The sequence below is a fragment of the Phyllobates terribilis genome, unplaced genomic scaffold (genome assembly GCF_046119375.1).
Source record: "Phyllobates terribilis strain yellow unplaced genomic scaffold, ASM4611937v1 Scaffold_5__5_contigs__length_657084704, whole genome shotgun sequence".
In the NCBI taxonomy this organism is placed as follows: domain Eukaryota; kingdom Metazoa; phylum Chordata; class Amphibia; order Anura; family Dendrobatidae; genus Phyllobates; species Phyllobates terribilis.
Window position 1 is genome coordinate 285445216 of NW_027362765.1, and position 19806 is coordinate 285465021.

Here is a 19806-nt window from a genome sequence, read left to right on the forward strand (position 1 = left end):
CAGAGGATAGGGGAAGGAGTGGTGGAATCTGGCACCGGATTGGATTCTTAATGGTTCCCGTGCCAGATTCCACCATTCCTTCCCACTATCATTTATCCTAAAAATAGGCCATCAATTAAAAAGTGGTGACTGCACCCCTTTAAAGATTGATAGCTTATATAGATTGTCTAAATACTGTAGTATATGTATTATTAAAGAACTTTTTATAAAAAAAAAAAATACATTTTATGTTTATTTTAACAAATATGTTGGGGTCGGGGATATGATCTTATGTCACCTCTGCATTTAGAATTAATCTTTAATTCATTTCTTATAGAAATTCACACAATTTCAACAAACCAATCAGAAGACTGGGGACAGTTTATGAATATCTGCGATGTTATTAACACCACAGCTGATGGGTAAGTTCGCACCACATCTGCAACACAATATGAACAAAAAAGCTTTAGTCTTTGGCAGCGTATGTTTCAGGAGTAGGGATGTGTGACTCTAAGTTCAGAGCCATGAAATATTCTCAATTACAGAACGGTGGATTAGTAGGAATGTCAATATTACTTTATTGCTTCTAATTTATCGTTTAACCCCTTAAAGTGACACTCCAACGTCAATAAAAAAAATTCACAATAAATATTGACGCCATGCTTTTTTTATCTTTCCTGCTTCTGTTGCAAATGTTGGGATCGAGTTATGTGCCTACTTCGATTTCTGGCATAATTCAGTGAATAACTCATTTGCTATATAAACTGGACAACCTGATGATACTGAATCCTTTTACTTACAATTGGATTTCTAATCACCTTCACTATGGAATATATATATATTTACTACTTATTACATTAGGTCACGAGATGCAGTCAAAGCTTTGAAGAAGAGGATAAGCAAAAACTACAATCAGAAAGAAGTACGGTATTCACTTTCTGTAAGTATCACTTAAAGGATTTATTCCCTTTCAGATTTTTTTTCCTATATGTATAGCTTGTTGTAAGAAAGTAAACTCTGCTTTACTTACTTTACACAAGTCCTGTATATATGCCACTGCCCCAGTCTCCTTTGTTTGGCTGCAGCGGTAACATCACGTCAACATTGTTGCAGCCAATCACAAAGCTCAGCAACTCTGCTGATATACACAGTACCAGCCACTGAGATCAGTGATTGACTGCAGCCCTGCAACCGAATAATGGAGACCGGGGTAGCGGTGGAGGCACCGCAATGAGTATACAGAAAAGATTTATGAAAGAGGACAACCCCTGTAAGAAAACCTAGATATGTAAATTGATTCATTCTTTACAGTTATTTATGAATATTTAAAGGGGTTTTCTACCTTAGAGAACTGCTTTTCTCGAATCAACTGCCCCAAGGTGATTGAATGGGTCCAGCTCCTGGATCCACTGACAGTAACAATGTATCTATATATCGTTTAGCGGGAAGTAGTCTTCGGTTGACCATGTAATTCATGGCTGGGTTAGTACTATAGCGAAAACTTCCCTTTTCAACAGCTCTTCACCTAGCTAGTAAAATGATGTCCATGTCTTTGATGTCCAAATCCCCTTACGCGAACAGTGGGATTTTTTGATTAGGATTTGGTTAATTGTTTCTCTGTGCTTTCTTGACTTGAAATGTAGCTGCTGGAAATGTGCATGCAAAACTGCAACACAACATTTCAGTCCTTGGTCCTGAGGAAGGAATTCTGCAAGGATGTGCTGGTTAAACTCTTAAACCCCAAGTACAATCTCCCAATCGAAATGCAGAACAGGATTCTTCGCTTCATCATGGTAATTCATTCATGTGTAATTGCTTTTGTAGGCGTATTGTAGCTATAAATCATGTAGTAGCAGGTGATGTAGCAAAAGTGAACATTTTTCAAGAAATTAAAAAAGTATACTCATGGAGAGAGCACCTGTTTAAAGGCTAGACTCAACTAGTCAACTATGATTGCGTTCCAGAATGGTGAGAAGTCAGTAAGCCCTTGCCAGAAAACAAAATGAAAGGCTATGTTTCACCCAATTTCTGCTGTCAAAGGAAAATCGAGACACTTCCATACACAGATGGTTGGCCTGCTCTGTTAAAATCAATGGATTCAAGTGTTATTAATTGAATTCATATGGCCAGCTTAACCAAGTGGGGCCGATTCATCAAGATTGGTGTAGCACACGCCAGACTTGCTGAAATAGATGGCACCTCTTAATGAATTCAGTGACTCTGAGAAAGTGCACCTCTGTGTGCTGCGTCAGGGACTTGAGTAGTATTTCTGGTGTACAAAGTGCCGCCATATTTGATTAATTTGACAGGCGGGTTTGGCTGAGTCAAAGTGGTGAATAAAATCCAAAAGTCGTTAAAGGGGTTGTCAACTACTATTAATAATTGGCCCTTCTATTTTTATGTTGAAAAGAAGTGTCTTTGTAAAAACTTGCTTTGCCGTTACTGCCTGTGAGCGGCGCTATCGCTGGCCGCTCACAGGCATCACGTGACCCCCGGCTGCAGCCGGCTATGATATCCGCTGATGTCACGTCATGTTCCGGATGCAGCCGGGGGTCTCCTCTTCTGCGTTCCATTGTGGATGCTGGGTTGTGGGTGGGGTAACCCCGCCCACAGCCCAGCATACACCGCGGGGACCGCGTCACTGATGTCACGCCTCACTTGACGTGACATCAGCACGGGGTCACGTGATGCCTGTGAGCAGTCAAGGATAGCGCCGCTCACAGGCAGTAACTGCAAAGCAAGGTTTTTACAAAGATACTTATTTTCAACATAAAAAAAGAATGACCAAATATTAAAAGTACTGGACAACCCATTTAAAATTTTTCGCAACTCACCATTATGTAAAAAGTTTGAAAACTTTTCAAAGCTTTCATGCCAGTTTCCTAACTTAAAAGCTGTGATGAATCAGCCCCACAGACTCTTATCTCTAGAAGAAAAGCATCCTTACTTGAAGGGAATCTGTCAGAAGGTTTTTGAGAGCAGAATATGAAGGGACAGAGACCCAGATTCTAGTGTTGTATCACTTACGGGACTATATTGTCATTTTGATAAAATCACTGTTTTCTCTTCTGCAGAATAGCCAGTCCTCTGAATGCTGAGTTCTCTATAACCCCATCCACACCATTGATTGGCAGTTTTTTTGTATACACTGTGCATCGTCAGTAAGCTGACAATCAATTATATGTGCGGGGTTACACAGATCTCATGAATATAGAGGACTACAAGGCAGCAGGTTTACTATACCTAATCTCCTGCTGATAAAGCAGTGAGTTTATCAAAACTACAGCACGCAGCACAGTAAGTGACACATTGCTGGAATCAGGGTCTCTGTCCCTAAATTATTCTGCTGTCAGATTAAATGGCAAAAATTTGGTGACAGATTTCCTTTAACTCATTTGATTCCATACATAACAATGGTTCAATTCTGCTCCCAAACAAACAGGTCCATGTCTGCCAACAAAATATCAATGCTTTATTGCTGCTACTTCCATCGACCACACAGAAAGGCTGCATGGCCTGCAATAAGTATGACATATAAATTATGGACATTGCTTCTTGGTTTGGAGTAGAAATATGTATGATTTGTCCATACACAAGTCACATAGATTCTATATAATCATTGCTATTTCTATTCTTCTTCCTCCCAGAGGTGGTCTACACAGTCACAGGGGAACATTGACGTAACAGAAGTCAAAGAACTGTATTTGGAGATGATAAAAAAAGGAATCCAGTTCCCTTCTTTGGATGCTAATGAAAAAACAACCACAGAAATGCAAAAGGTAATGCTGTGCAAATGTAATGCAATTTCCCCAATTCGTTAAAGGGTTTTGCACCAATTTTTAAGTTATAAAATTTTAATGCTTCTCTCAACACAGAACAGAGCAGCACATGATCACAATATACACGTCACCCAACCACTGACTAACAGCATCTCCGGAGCATGCGCAGATAGGAAGTGTAGATGGGGACATACACCCGGATTCAGTTCATGTGTTCGGGGAGCTGTTTGTCAGTGCGCAAGCGCAGGATTTACTGGGCCGTGACATCGGGGCCATCCAGGCCATCAATCACACTGTGTTGGGCCTGACTATTTTGAAGAAGGACATGACTGGAATGATCGAAAGCCCCACGCATATGACTGAAAGACAAGGTCTGCTATTCAATTGCCTAATGATAAAAAAGTGTTTTTTGACATGAATACTGGGAAATTTTGCTTAACAACATGTTAGTGATGCGCATTGCATCACTAATAAGACTTTGGGGGCAGTTCAGTATTGACAAATGACGTGACATATTTCCTTTAAGGGTGCAAAAAAGCATAGTGGACCACATTTTTGTGTACTCCTAAAAGGGATCAGACACTCCCGGAACATAGGCCAAAGTGACGCCATCTTCCTCATTATGGTTAATGCTTCAGATGTGGGTTTCGTCTGAATTTAGTTTTTCACAGTTTTAGACAGAAACCCCGCTATAAGTGCTCACAAGATGCACAAGATAAATTTGAGCTGAGCCTGAAAATCTATCAAAAATTGTATTATTATTTTTATTGTCCTTTGCTTATACACTGTGTTCCAAATTATTATGCAAATAATATTTTCTCAGATTTTCCCACATTACCTATATGAATTGCAGTCATTGTAATTTTCCAGTCAAATAACTATTAGAGTACAATTGAAAGGTTTTTGTACAAACTGCCTATGATAACAGTATATTTTTAAAAAAATAAAAAACTCAAACTGCACTCAAAATGCATGTTCCAAATTATTATGCACAGCAGAGTTTTCAACCTTTTCATTTTAATAAAGAACAAAAAAATGGTCATTTTTGAAATTATAAGCATTAGCAGGTTATTACAAACTGAAATCAAACAGTTTTCAACTCAAAACTTTATTCTAGGTGATGTTACATTTGCACATAGGACCCCTTGTTCGAAAGGAGCTTCTGAACTCTCTCGTCCATTGAATTTGTCAGGTTTTGGATGGTTTCTGCTTCAATTGTTTTGCATGAGGACAGAATACCCTCCCAGAGCTGTTGCTTAGATGTGAACTGCCTCCTGCCATCATAGACACTCCTTTTGATGATGCTCCAGAGGTTCTCAATGGGGTTGAGGTTAGGGGAGCATGGGGGCCACACCATAAGTTTGTCCCCTTTTATGCCCATAGCAGCCAGAGATGCAGATGTGTTATGTGCAGCATGAGACGGGGCATTACCCATCATATTTCACAGCACTTTACAGACATCGTCATCATCACTGTCCCCATTGGGGTTCACAATCTAAATTTCATATCAATATGTTTTGGAGAGTAGGAGGAAACCGCAGTACCCAGAGGAAACCCAAACACAGGGAGAATATACAAACAAAGAAAAATATTATATATTACAAAATGCTACCAAGATAAATTTCAATTCGTTCCGCAACTAACAAGCCCTACTCAGGTCCATCATCTGTCAACAGAAACAGAGGGGGGTTCCACATCATAAGATGCATAAAGTCCCCCCCAAAAAAATCCTGCAAAATCAATACTCTCAAAGTCAAATGCCTACCTCCCCCTTGTGAGCCTGCAGTATGTCAAAACTGCAGTTAGATGTAGCTATGCCACTGGGGTCATTTTTTGGGGTTGGTTCTCTTTTGACACCTGAGGGGCTTGGCAAATGGCATCCTCAAATGTTTCCACAAACTCTGTGTTACAAAAGCCAAATGTAGCTCCTTCCCAACTATGACATGAGCCCAAACAATAGATTCTGACCACATAGTGGGGATTACTGTGTTAAGGAGATATTTTGTAACAAATTATGGGTACATTCTCTCCAATTACTGCTTGTGAAATAAAAAATTGGGACTAAAGCAACATTTCAGTGTAAAAAATGTAATTTTTCATGTTCATGGCCCAATGTTGTAATATTCTTAGAAGTATCTGTCAGTTCAAGATGATCATCACAATTATAGTTAAATTGTCTGAGAGGTGCAGTTTCCAAAATGTGGGAAGTTTCAGCTATTTTTTCAGTTAAAGCGCCCGCTCTGCAAATGTGACATGGCGTCTGCAATATATTCCACCCAAATTTGTGCTCCAGAATTCAAACAGCGGTTCTTATCTTCCGAACCCTGCTGAGTGGCCAAACAGTAATCTCCAACCACATATGGAATATGGCCGTGTTGAGGAGAGTTTGCATAACACATTTACTGTTTGTTTTTCACATACTACCTATTGTAAAAAAAAAAAATTGCAACATTTCTGTGAGAAAAACATAATTTTTCATTTTTATGGTTCAATGTTCTAACATTTCGTGAAGCGCCTGTGAATTCAATATGCTCACGACAGCCCTAGATTATTTTATGGAGATGGGTAGTTTCCAAAATGTGTCACTTGTGTAGAGTTTTGGCACCTCTATACCTCGAGGATTCTACAAATGCGACATGGCCCCTGCATTCTATTCCACACAAATTCACGCTCCAAAATTCAAATAGCGCTTCTTCCCCTCCAAGCCCTGCAGTGCGCCCAAACAGACGATAGCATAACATATTATGGCGTTGTTTTACTCCTACTGCACCTTGTGAAAATTAAACATTTGGGGCTGAAGTTAAATTTTAGTGAAAAAATAATAATTTTTACATTTTTAATTCTACTTTTCATTATTACCTTATTACTATTATGAGGTTTTTACTGCTTTGAGGGTTGACATTTTTAAAATAGCATTACTTTTGAAAGTTTTTCAACATTTAGATCCTTCAAAGTCCTCAATAGAGAGTTTATTTGTCTAATCCCCAACTTCATATGGAAAAACATGTGCCTGTTTCGCCCTTCAGTTCGCTATGAAGAGTAATCTCATATTCTCTGAATATCGGATCTTTGGTAGCAAAGTCTTTTCGAAAACATTGCCTTATCTAGAAGGATACTAGGAGCTTCTCATACTCCATGATTTTTGAGGGTTTTAATTTTACTCGATCAATATTAATTGAAGGAGTCTTCCAACCTTCAGCAATAGTAATTCTGGCAGGAAGGAACATGCATGTGATTAGTTTCTTTGTGTGCTTCAGGATATGTTTGTTGAGTAATGTCTCCCAAGGAGATTGGGTAAGGGAGACATGGGTGACTTTCTGTATAAGGTAATAAAATTGGATGCAGAATTGTACGCTAGGACAGTGCCTTAAGATATGTAATAATGAGACTTCACCCCCTGAACCGCTAAAACAAATGGAGGATGAAAATCTGTATCTGCCTCTAGGATGTCAAATTCCATTTTATGAGGTGTTTATACCCAGATTACAGCAAAGATATATTAAAGGGAATCTGTCACCAGAATTTTGCTATATGATCTGAGAGTAGCATGATGTAGAGACAAAGATCCTGATTTCAGCGATGTAACACTTACTGGGCTGCTTGCTGAAGTTTTGATAATATCTCTGAATCCTAAACTCTGTATAACCCTGCCCCCACACCACTGGCTGGCAGTTTTCTGTGTACACTGTGCATAGGCAGAATGCTGCCAATCAGTGATAGGGGGAGGGGTTACATAGATCTGGAGGACTACTGTACATGGCACGAAACAACTAGCCCTCTAGTGATAATCTCTTGCTGATAAAACACTGATATTATTAAAACTATAACAAACAGCCCAGTAAGTGACATATTGCTGGAATCAGGTCCTCTGTTTCTACACCATGCTGCTCTCAGTTTAAATAGCAAAAACCTATTGACAGATTCACTTTAATAGAAAGCTTAGCTGTGGACTCAGCTATATCCTGGCAATCTTTTCTCACAGGTACATACTCTGCTCCTGTACAATTCCTCAGCTTGTTGTATATGCTGCCATCTAATGCTCTGCTCCCCTGATTCAACTCACTGGTACATGCTCTGCTTGATATTTCTGCTTTATCTGTCCCATTCCATTCAATACTTACATACAGTACAGACCAAAAGTTTGGACACACCTTCTAATTTAAACATTTTTCTGTATTTTCTTGACTATGAAAATTGTACATTCACACTGAAGGCATCAAAACTATGAATCAACACATGTGGAATTATATACTTAACAAAAAAGTGTGAAACAACTGAAAATATGTCTTATATTCTAGGTTCTTCAAAGTAGCCACCTTTTGCTTTGATGACTGCTTTGCACCCTCTTGGCATTCTCTTGATGAGCTTCAAGCGGTAGTCACCGGAAATGGTTTTCACTGCACAGGTGTGCCCTGTCAGGTTTAATAAGTGGAATTTCTTGCCTTATAAATGGGGTTGGGACCATCAGTTGTGTTGTGCAGAAGTCTGGTGGATACACAGCTGATAGTCCTACTGAATAGACTGTTAGAATTTGTATTATGGCAAGAAAAAAGCAGCTAAGTAAAGAAAAATGAGTGGCCATCATTACTTTAAGAAATGAAGGTCAGTCAGTCTGAAAAATTGGGCAAACTTTGAAAGTGTCCCCAAGTGCAGTTGCAAAAACCATCAAGGGCAACAAAGAAACTGGCTCACATGAGGACCGCCCCAGGAAAGGAAGACCAAGAGTCACCTCTGCTTCTGAGGATAAGTTTATCTGAGTCACCAGCCTCAGAAATCGCAGGTTAACAGCAGCTCAGATTAGAGACCAGGTCAATGCCAAACAGAGTTCTAGCAGCAGACACATCTCTACAACAACTGTTAAGAGGAGACTTTGTGCAGCAGGCCTTCATGGTAAAATAGCTGCTAGGAAACCACTGCTAAGGACAGGCAACAAGCAGAAGAGACTTGTTTGGGCTAAAGAACACAAGGAATGGACATTAGATCAGTGGAAATCTGTGCTTTGGTCTGATGAGTCCAAATTTGAGATCTTTGGTTCCAACCACCGTGTCTTTGTGCGACGCAGAAAAGGTGAACGGATGGGACTCTACATGCCTGGTTCCCATCGTGAAGCATGGAGGAGGAGGGTGATGGTGTGGGGGTGCTTTGCTGGTGACACTGTTGGGGATTTATTCAAAATTGAAGGCATACTGAACCAGCATGGCTACCACAGCATCTTGCAGCGGCATGCTATTCCATCCAGTTTGCGTTTAGTTGGACCATCATTTATTTTTCAAACAAGTCTCTTCTGCTTGTTGCCTGTCCTTAGCAGTGGTTTCCTAGCAGCTATTTTACCATGAAGGCCTGCTGCACAAAGTCTCCTTTTAACAGTTGTTGAAGAGATGTGTCTGCTGCTAGAACTCTGTGTGGCATTGACCTGGTCTATAATCTGAGCTGCTGTTAACCTGCGATTTTTTAGACTGGTTACTCGGATAAACTTATCCTCAGAAGCAGATGTGACTCTTGGTCTTCCATTCCTGGGGCGGTCCTCATGTGAGCCAGTTTCTTTGTAGTGCTTGATGGTTTTTGCAACTGCACTTGGGGACACATTCAAAGTTTGCCCAATTTTTCGGACTGATTGACCTTCATTTTTTAAAATAATGATGGCCACTCGTTTTTCTTTACTTAGTCCTACTGAATAGGCTGTTAGAATTTGTATTATGGCAAGAAAAAAGCAGCTATCAGCTGTGTATCCACCTCACTTCTGCACAACACAACTGATGGTCCCAACCCCATTTATAAGGCAAGAAATCCCACTTATTAAACCTGACAGGGCACACCTGTGAAGTGAAAACCATTTCCGGTGACTACCTCTTGAAGCTCATCAAGAGAATGCCAAGAGTGTGCAAAGCAGTCATCAAAGCAAAAGGTGGCTACTTTGAAGAACCTAGAATATAAGACATATTTTCAGTTGTTTCACACTTTTTTGTTAAGTATATAATTTCACATGTGTTAATTCATAGTTTTGATGCCTTCAGTGTGATTGTACAATTTTCATAGTCATGAAAATACAGAAAAATCTTTAAATGAGAAGGTGTGTCCAAACTTTTGGTCAGTGCTGTATATCCCTATCACATGTAAAGCGCCATGGAATAAATGGCGTTATAATAATAAATAATAAAAATAATAATAATCTTTGAAGGATAAAGATTCCCCAAGATCCCCCTTCCTAGTGGGGAATATAAGACCTATCATATTTTACATTGCAATCATTATTGCTCATAGAAGAACAGCCATTCCCCTTCTTTCATTTCAGAAACTTAGAGTATCTGAGTCCGGGCAACCAGCTGCAAAAAGCTGTTGTCCCAATGTTCTCTATTCAATAGAAGTCCAGAAACATTAAGCCCCAGCTTCTGCAATAAGTCCCACTCCTCCTCCATCTGCCAGACTATATAATCATTGGTGGCTTAATGTTAAAATGAACCCTGATATTTTCTGCAATATTTCTACACAACTGTTACAGAAAAATTCTGAAAAAACTTACAGACTGTCAGTGTCTGCAAATATATTGACCTCTGTTAGCCTTTTGTACAAAAGCATACCTACTGTAGATGTTGGTGATTAGGCACATTTAGAAGGGCCAATAATTTGGGAATGATTGTAGGATGTGCTGTAGGTAATGTGAAATCTGAAAACATTATATTCTATGGGCACAGAGCGATCATATTAACAATCGTTGTGGTTGGACTGTCTAAACAGGCCAGTAAATGACCGCCGATTGGCTTGCATATAGCCCATCAGCAAACATCTAACGGCCCGAATCAGTAGGTGTAAGTGCACCAATAGTCTTCAGGACAGGAATACAGAGTTCCATATCAATGATCTATTGGCAGATAACAGGTTGGGTCTCCAAGCTATGGTCAGAACCAGTCAGGATTAGACAGTAAAGCCCACCGTACACATGAGATGGGTGTCAATCAAATGATGCTTCAGCTGATCGTTCAGCCGGCAGCTATATCGGCCAGCTCTCCCATACACAGGAGTGCTCGCTCAGCTGAGAGCTCCTCTGTTCTCTACGAGGGAGCTGCCACTAGACATGTCTGGTGACAGTTTATCTCGGAGGGAAAATTGGAAACGCCAGATCAGTAACTCCTGCCAGCAATCAGTTGTCCGGATTTCCCATAGACATTAGACAGTCGGCTAAGCCCATTGACATCAGCAGGCTTAGCCAACATTAGACTAAAGTGTATGGGCTGTTTAGGAGTCAGTCCAAAAATTGGAAACTGAAGACAGTGTCAGAAGGTCAAACCAAGATTGTTACGAAGTTAGGTCAAAGCAGCGGCAGGCCAGGCAAGCCCAGGAAAACCACAGAAAATAACCACCACTTTGCAATGGGATGTTACTGCTCTGGACACGACATTGTGCCTATTAGGTGGTGGATTTTGTCGACCACAAGTTTATTTTTTTTCTATGGCCTGATACAAATTAGATTTGTTGGCATATGCTGTAAAATGGCAGGTTGTGACAAATGTGTATGGGGGCTTTTTTTCTGTGGCTATTATGCCATTTATGATTGATGGCATCTTTGTCAATTATAAGAACTTGCAGAAATATACTGCATATAGCACTATAACTACATCTTTGACAGGAGAGGGGTTATACATGTGAATGGAGAATCCCTCTGGGTGCTGAACTCTTGCATTGAGCACATTTTCTTTTTCTTAGCAATGTTCTCACTTGTACAGGTTATCAGAAAGTTTCTTTTAATTATGGCTTATTGAAGCAGTTAATTACGCCTATGTACTTGGATGTAATTAGATCCTTTTTATCTTATTTGCCCAGCTGCTTTGTTTATGCCATGTAATATATCAGCTCGTACAGGCATGGCAATGATTCTTCTGCTTTTAATAATTGTGTATGACAAACGACCAGCCACGCATTTTCTACACTCCGCTCTACCATTATGAATACATAGTTAGAGCTCAGCTTTGGCTATTTTAAAGGAACATTAGCTAAAGTACAGATTCCTATTGAAGTTTTTGTACACCAGTCTTTATCCAAAGCCTGTCTGGAGTGCGCCTCTCAATCAATCTGGCACATCTTCCAACTGCCCATGCCCCACCATCAGAAAATGTAGGCCATCATAGACTGCATACATTTCTCCTATAACTTACACCACATTTGAGGGGAATTATAGTGAATCTGAGGGGCCGCTTTAAGCCATACCTCTTCTGCTAAGCAGCACCCATTTTTAACAGTTGTTAAAGCTGGCGAAAAAATACCAAATTTTGCCACACAAACACCAGTTTACTGGCAAACCATGCTTGATAAGATTTATTGTCACTGAATGAGAATATCTTTGCTTACAACTAGAAGAGTTTTTCAAAAGGGTTTTCTCAAGTTGGAATGTTCAGGAGCAACCCGCTCCTGGCCTCTCCCTTCCTGCTTTGCCAAGAGTGGTGTGCTCCTAAAGATTGACACATAGTCCAGTGCCAGTGTGGTGCCCTGCTGCGCATTGGTGCCACAGATCCCAGAGGGGTGCATGGACGGATTCCTCCACAAGAGGCCCTCATAGCTTTCACACACCTCCACCTTCCACCTCAGACCAGCAGGGAGCACGTTAGGGATATAAAAAGGGAAGGTGGAGCTAGGCAGTTAGTCAGTCTGCTGCAGCCAGAGAGGTTGTCAGGTCAGTTCAGACTCAGTGAGCTCAGATTAGTGAGCCCACGGCGTGCCGACGCCAAAAGAGCGGCAAAGCGCAATGTGCCTGCTGCAGTGTGAAGCCTAGTGAGGGCCCCGAGCGTGGCTGAAAGCGAGTGGAAAGAGAGCAACATAGGGGGCAGAGGAGCTTAACCAGCTCACCCCAAAACCATTACCGGACACCGGGTCCGCTTCTGCAGGGATCCCTTACATCCAGCAGAAATAACCGGAACCCCTGGCGAACTATATGTCCCAGGAACACCAAAAAGCTGACGGTTATACCAAGGTCAGGAGTCACGTAGGCCCAAGAGACCAGGGAGTGTGATCTCCAACAGAAGGCCCTACCACCAGGTCAGCAGGTGCAAGACAGAGACCAAGTTAGGCCTAGCTCCAGGCAGGTCAAAAACTTATTAAAGAAAGGCAAGGAACAGGAGGCCCCACACCCGCTCACTGGGGAGAGTCCTGATATGCACCCTTCACCCTGATGTACCCTGGACCGTGCCAGAAACACCACCAGTAAAGGTACTGAAGTGAACTGTCGTGTGTGTGCCTATTCTTCCTCTTACCCGGCTGGGTCCCCTCTGTCCTGCATCCCTTCACTTACGCTGCCCTGAGGCCCCGCTCCACCTGTGGGGAGCCGCACCAACTAAGCTGCCTGAACACCGGCCTCAGAGGACTGTTGCAGCGCTTGTGATCCTCACCAGACACCACAGGTGGCGTCACGAACATTCCCCTTTCCCATATAACTTTCCCCTTCCTTTTTAAGAGTGACCCCAGGGTACGGGCCCGGGAGCCGGCCACCGCGGCATCCCCCAAAACCAACAAGGCCCGGGCGCCGAGTCGTCCCCATCCCTTGGGCACGTCATCTCTTCCTGGCGTCACGAACAGGATTCCGTGCCCGCTGCAACGAGGGAGTGTTGTGCCCGTTGCCACCGGGTACTGTGCGCCTTTAATCAGAACTGTGTATTTAACTGTGGCGAAGATCGCCGCCATTGTTGTGCCGCCGAGCGGGAAGAAGGGCGTAACCGCGGGAAACTGAGAGGCGTACCAGCTGAAGCGCGTGAAGCCCCGGACACGCCCCACGCCTCAACGTCAAACCAGGAAGCGCCAAGTCCTGGAAGGAGCCCCGGTGAGCGCTCTGACGTAGGACGCAAGCGACGCAAGGTCCTGAAGGAAGACTGTCACCTGCGGAGCTGCGGCCTACCGGAAGAAAAGAATAGAAGGTAGGCCACGGTTTGCTAGGGGGGCGCCAGAATGTCCAACGGACAGCACAACGCCGGAGTACTGGTTAACGGCCCTGATGATCAACACACGCTCGGCGCCGAACAGGTCGGAGCAGCCGCTCCACCAGCAGGGCTTGTAACCCCTGTCATACCCATGGCCCTACCGTACATCCCTGGAGCGAAGTGGCTCCCCCAGTACTGCAGCAAACCAGATACCCTGTCTGGATTCAAAAGGAAAATATGGGGTATACTGGACATGTACTCTATGACAGGCAAACAAAGAGCCGCTGTTGTATTGGGACAATTGACTGGTGCTGCGGAGCGAGAAGTAGAAACCTGGTCGGCCGCAGACCAGGAGTCAGTGTCCACAATCTTTAAAAAGTTACAGACTGTCTTTGAGAATCGTACTGAGACAGACCTCCGGATGAGGTTCTACAACTCCTCTCAGCAACCGGAGGACAGTGCTCGGGACTATGCCTGGCGTTTACAAGGGGCCCTGCGAGCTCTGAAACAGGTTAGTCCAACCAGCATCGATAATGAAAATAAAATGCTGAAGGAACAGTTTATCCGGGGACTCAGGTCCCAAGAGGAGAGCAGGACTGTGTGTTGGTGGTCCCTGGATCATCCAGATGCCACCTTTGACACCCTTAAGGACATGGCTATGAAAGGACTGCAGCCCCTGGAAACAACTGCTATCCAATGTTACCAGGGTGGGGCCACCCCAGTGCCTGCAGCGTCCACCTTTTCCCCGGTGGCTGCTGAAGCCAAGGTGCAAGCAACGTCCCCTAGTGAGCTGGACAGCCTGCTCTCTGAAGTGCGTCAGTTGAGCAAAACCCTGACCACTGTATTGAGTGCCCTGCAGCTGTGGACGAAGCCCGAGGAGGAAGGAAGGATCCTGCTAGCCGACAGCCCTGAGGATGTCCCCTGGATGAGAAGGAGGAGGACAACGCCACCCCCTGGGAGGACCAACGCCGCCCGCCGAAGGACCCTGTCTGCCACCACTGCCACAAGATAGGTCACGCCGTCCGGAGCTGTCCTTTAAACGAGCAAACCCTGGGGCCGAGGGCCGACACCCTGGAGTAGACCCCTCAGGCCCATGAAACTGGTACCGCAGGTTCGTGGGAGGAAGACCTTTCCTGTCCATCGTGCTGGATGGCATCGCGACACCTGCTCTGCTGGACACAGGATCTCAGGTAACAATCATGCCTGATGTCCTCTACAAAAGGTTCTGGTCCATAGACGAACTTCATCCACCAGATCCAAATCTTTCCGTGTATGCCTCAAACGGCCTCCCCCTTAACCTAGTCAGGGTTAAGGATGTGGCAGTAAAGGTGGGAAGAGTGGAACTGAAGGACCAGGGACTAATTGTAGTAGAGACTAATCCAGATGATACAGACTTGTATATGGCACTGGGCACAAATATTGTTAGTAACTGTTTGGGAGAAGTGGTGTTCTTGCTCCAACAGATAGCTGACACTGCCACACCAGGGCAGAGGAGGGTGCTCCAGAAAGAGATCCGAGCCCTTATGTACCAGCAACAGGTTAAGCTAACAGGCGGTGAAATTGGTAATGTACGGGTGACAGACCCAGTACCAATTGTGATTCCCCCGATGAGTGAAATGCTGATTTGGTGTAGAGCAGCAATAGGTCTCAAAGGACGGAGCTACCAGGCGGTAGTAGAACCCTTTAGCTCGGAGCATAGACCTACACTCTTGACTGCCAGAGGGGTAGTGGATGTACGCAATGGGAGGGTTCCCGTACGCCTCCTAAACTATGGGGAGGACGAGGTTAGATTACCACGCTATGCCACTGTTGCTAAATTGTACACAGTAAATAACAACTCCATACACACCGCGGAGTCCTTAACCTCACCAGACGAAGTGGAGGATAATGACCCGGGAACCCAGGTGGAGGATTGGTGTCAACAGCTCCATGTTGGGACAGACACCACTCCTGCCCATCAGAAGCAGGGTGTACACCGGGTGGTTCAGGAATATGAGCAGGTATTCAGTAAACACCCACTTGACTTTGGGAGGATTAAAGGGGTACAACACCATATGCCCACAGGTGACCATCCACCCATCAAAGAACGTTACAGGCCTATACCACCAGCACACTACCAGAAGACGAAGGAGATGTTGCACGACATGAAGAAGGCAGGGGTAGTAAGGGATAGTTGTAGTCCCTGGGCAGCTTCCGTAGTTCTAGTCAGGAAAAAGGACGGAAGCATGAGAATATGTGTAGATTACAGACAAGTAAATCGCATTACACATAAAGATGCATACCCTTTACCACGTATAGAGGAATCCCTGGCTGCCTTAAAGTCTGCAAATTACTTCTCCACCCTTGACCTCACTAGTGGGTACTGGCAGGTAGCTGTTGCTGAGGAGGATCGGGAGAAGACGGCTTTCACCACCCCGATGGGACTCTGCGAGTTCAATAGTATGCCATTTGGACTCTGCAACGCCCCCGGAACGTTCCAGAGATTGATGGAGTGCTGCCTGGGACACCGCAACTTCGAGACTGTACTACTATACCTGGAAGACGTGATAGTGTACTCCAAAACGTATGTGGACCACTTGAAGCACCTGGCGGAGGTATTTGAGTCGCTGTCCCGGTATGGGATGAAGCTGAAGCCCTCAAAGTGCCACCTGCTCAAGCGAAAGGTACAGTACCTGGGGCACATCGTTAGTCCAGAGGGAGTAGCACCAGACCCGGAGAAGGTCACTGCCATCCAGAAATGGCCGGAGCCAAAGAGCCTCTAGGAGGTACGTCAGTTCCTGGGACTAGTCGGGTATTACCGGAGGTTTGTGAAGGAGTATACCAAGAAAGTGGTGCCTTTGCAATATCTCCTGGTAGAACAGTCCGGGAGAGGCAGAAACCCCCCGTTTCAGTGGGGTAAGGAGCAAGCCGAATCCTTTGAGGTGATGAAGGAGATCCTGACCGGCGAAGAGATCCTAGCCTACCCTGACTACAGTCAACCGTTCCTGCTGTACACTGATGTCAGCAACGAAGGATTAGGAGCTGTACTGAGTCAGAAGCAGAATGGCAAAGAGAAGGTAATCGCCTATGCAAGCAGGAAGCTCCGCCCAACCGAGAGGAACCCAGAGAACTATAGCAGCTTCAAGTTGGAGTTCCTGGCCCTGGTCTGGGCCATCACCGAACGGTTCAAGCACTACCTAGTCTCCAGTAAGTTTACTTCCTTCACTGATAACAACCCCTTGACTCATCTAGAAACAGCCAAGTTGGGAGCCATGGAGCAACGATGGATGGCTCGGCTGTCAAATTACCAACTCACTATTAAGTACCGGGTGGGCCGCAAGAACGCCAACGCCGATGCCCTGTCTAGGATGCCTCACCAGTCGGACACTGAGGAAGAAGTGGATGACTTGGAGGAGATTGAGCTACCTGCCTTCCACCGTAATGAAGTGGTCCACGAGCAACGAGCCTCCAGGAGGCATCGCGGTAAGACGTTAAACCCCCTGCCTCACCACAGCTGGAAGGAGACCCAGGACAGCGACCCGGTTGTCAGCCGTATCAAAGAGCTGATAACCCAAGAAGGTTCCTCCCTGGAGAAGCACGCGTCTCTACAAGCCATGCAGCTGTGGAATGAGAAGAGCCCGTTGTTCATCTATAGAGAGAAACTGTGCCGGAGGTACGTCAATCCTAAAACCCATGAGATGGCAGATAATGGTGCCCAAGACAGACATCCAGATGATATTGGAAGCCTACCACGATCAGGCGGCGCACTTTGGCTGGAAGAAATTAGAAACCCTGCTGAAGTGTCGGTTTTATTGGGTAGGAATGCGCAGTACCATTGAGAGGTGGTGCCGGAATTGTGGACCCTGTAGCCTCAGAAGAAAAGACTACAGCAGCCAGAAGGCACCCCTGCAACCCATCAAGACGACTCGTCCTTTGGAGATCGTGGCCCTGGATCATGTCAAGCTGTCAACCAGCAGGTCAGGATATTCCTATGCCCTGACCATGGTGGATCACTAATCCCGGTTCCTGGTGGTCGCCCCCGTCAAGGATCTGACGGCAGAAACTGCGGCGAAGACATTTCAGGCGTACTTCTGCAGGCCCCATGGATACCCGGAGCAGGTGCTGACGGATCAAGGCCCAGCCTTTGAAGCCGAACTGTTCAAGGAGTTCTGCCATCTGTACAGGTGTAAAAAGATCCGGACTACACCGTACCACCCCCAAACCAATGGTCTCTGAGAAAAGATGAATAACATCGTCATCGACCTGCTGAAGACCTTACCACTAGAGGAGAGAAATCAGTGGCCAGACCTACTACCTGACCTGGTAGATCTGTGCAACCACATACCTGCGAGTTCCATCAATTGTACTCCAGCATATCTCATGCGAGCCAGACCCGGGAAGTTGCCCATAGACCTGGAGCTTGGTGTAGTAGAACCGGAAGCAGATATGTCCACTGAGGACTGGGACACGACCAGACAGGAGCAGTACAGAAGAGTACAGGCCTGTGTCGAAGACAGTCTCACTCGGGTAAGGGACAAGCAGGAAGCCCACTACAATAGAAGTGCGACTGCAGAACCCTTCACACCAGGAGAAGTGGTGTTAAAGAGGAAAAGGAGAAACCACAAACTTGATGACCAGTGGGAAAGAGAACCCTACACTGTGTTAAATTCAAGATTTGATAACAGGAAGACCTGTTTGATTAGCAAAGACGGAGGAATAACGACTGCAACGGTATCTAGAGACCATCTGAAGTTGTGTCCAGACCTACTAAAGCCCCAAGAAGAAGTGCCTCTCACCGTACCGGAGCAGCCTAAAGAAGCAGTACTCCATACTGACTTAGGAGATTTCCCGGCAGATTGGCCTCAACTAGGAGGAGCAGTAATAATACCTGTGATCCACTTCTTTCAACAGCCAGAAGACCCTCCACAGCAAGTAGAACCTGTAAGTGCGTCAGAAGAGCCTGCTCAAGAAGTATTCCCGGAAGAAGGATCCCCGGTTGGATCAGAGCAAGAAGGCCCATCCAATGGTACACTTGCCAGTCCCATAGAGATGTTAAGGCAGTTTTACAATCTACCCACAGGTAGAACTCACAGGGTGGCAGACGGTGCAGTCACAGATACCATCCATACTCCCGTACTACGCCGGTCGACACGTAGCACACGAGGTCAGACCCCTGTCAGATACAGAGAATAGAGAGGAAAACTCTGACAGTGTAAATAGTTGCCCTTGGGGCATTATATTGTGTATTTTCATGTATGAATTTCTTAACTTGTGTTTTGCCTTATAATGGACAATCTAAGTGAAATGGACACTTTTTCTGGTTGCCTCTAGTTACCCGTAAGGGTACTTAAAGAACTATGTGGCTGAGGACTGTGTGCAGCCCAAAAACTGTTTACTGTAAATAATTGCACTCCCTGGAGTGCCCCTTTAGGTGACCTCAGAACAAAAACCTGTCTGGTGTGGCACAAGTGGAGGTCCAACTCAGGATCGCCATGCCCTGCAGCCACCCCAGGGCCTACGTGGAGGGTTTGCTTTGGACAGGTCCCTCAAGCTACCAAGTACTTTAACCTGTGAGAAGGACACCCTGTTAGGGGACCTCACCGGAAGAGACTTGAATTCTGAGGTTGCTTATTGTATTGTACATATCTATTTATTATCTCTAATGTTTTATATGTAACGTTCAAGCAAAGTGCCTCCCATAAAGGGAAGAGTTATTGTTGTAATCTGTTATAAAAAAATTACTTCAGTCCGGGAGTACTGAGCTTTGCTAGGGGGGAATGTGGCACCCTGCTGCGCATTGGTGCCACAGATCCCAGAGGGGTGCATGGACGGATTCCTCCACAAGAGGCCCTCATAGCATTCACACACCTCCACCTTCCACCTCAGACCAGCAGAGGGAGCCCGTTAGGGATATAAAAAGGGAAGGTGGAGCTAGGCAGTTAGTCAGTCTGCTGCAACCAGAGAGGTTGTCAGGTCAGTTCAGACTCAGTGAGCTCAGATTAGTGAGCCCCGGGCGTGCCAACGTCAAAAGAGCGGCGAAGCGCAGTGTGCCTGCTGCAGTGTGAAGCCTAGTGAGGGCCCCGAGCATGGCCGAAGGCGAGTGGAAAGAGAGCAACATAGGGGGCAGAGGAGCTTAACCAGCTCACCCCAAAATCCTTACCGGACAC

At 45.0% G+C, this 19806-nt stretch overlaps 1 protein-coding gene across 1 annotated transcript in view; it reads left to right on the forward strand.

Annotated features, from left to right (window-relative positions):
* TOM1L1 (target of myb1 like 1 membrane trafficking protein) overlaps window positions 1–19806 on the forward strand; it is a 209624-nt gene that overhangs the window by 89708 nt on the left and 100110 nt on the right. Inside the window, exons 2-5 of the mRNA XM_073684180.1 lie at window positions 317–401; window positions 841–919; window positions 1623–1772; window positions 3627–3758. Of these exons, the coding sequence (XP_073540281.1) occupies window positions 317–401; window positions 841–919; window positions 1623–1772; window positions 3627–3758 (446 nt within the window). The remainder of the gene's footprint in view (window positions 1–316; window positions 402–840; window positions 920–1622; window positions 1773–3626; window positions 3759–19806) is intronic.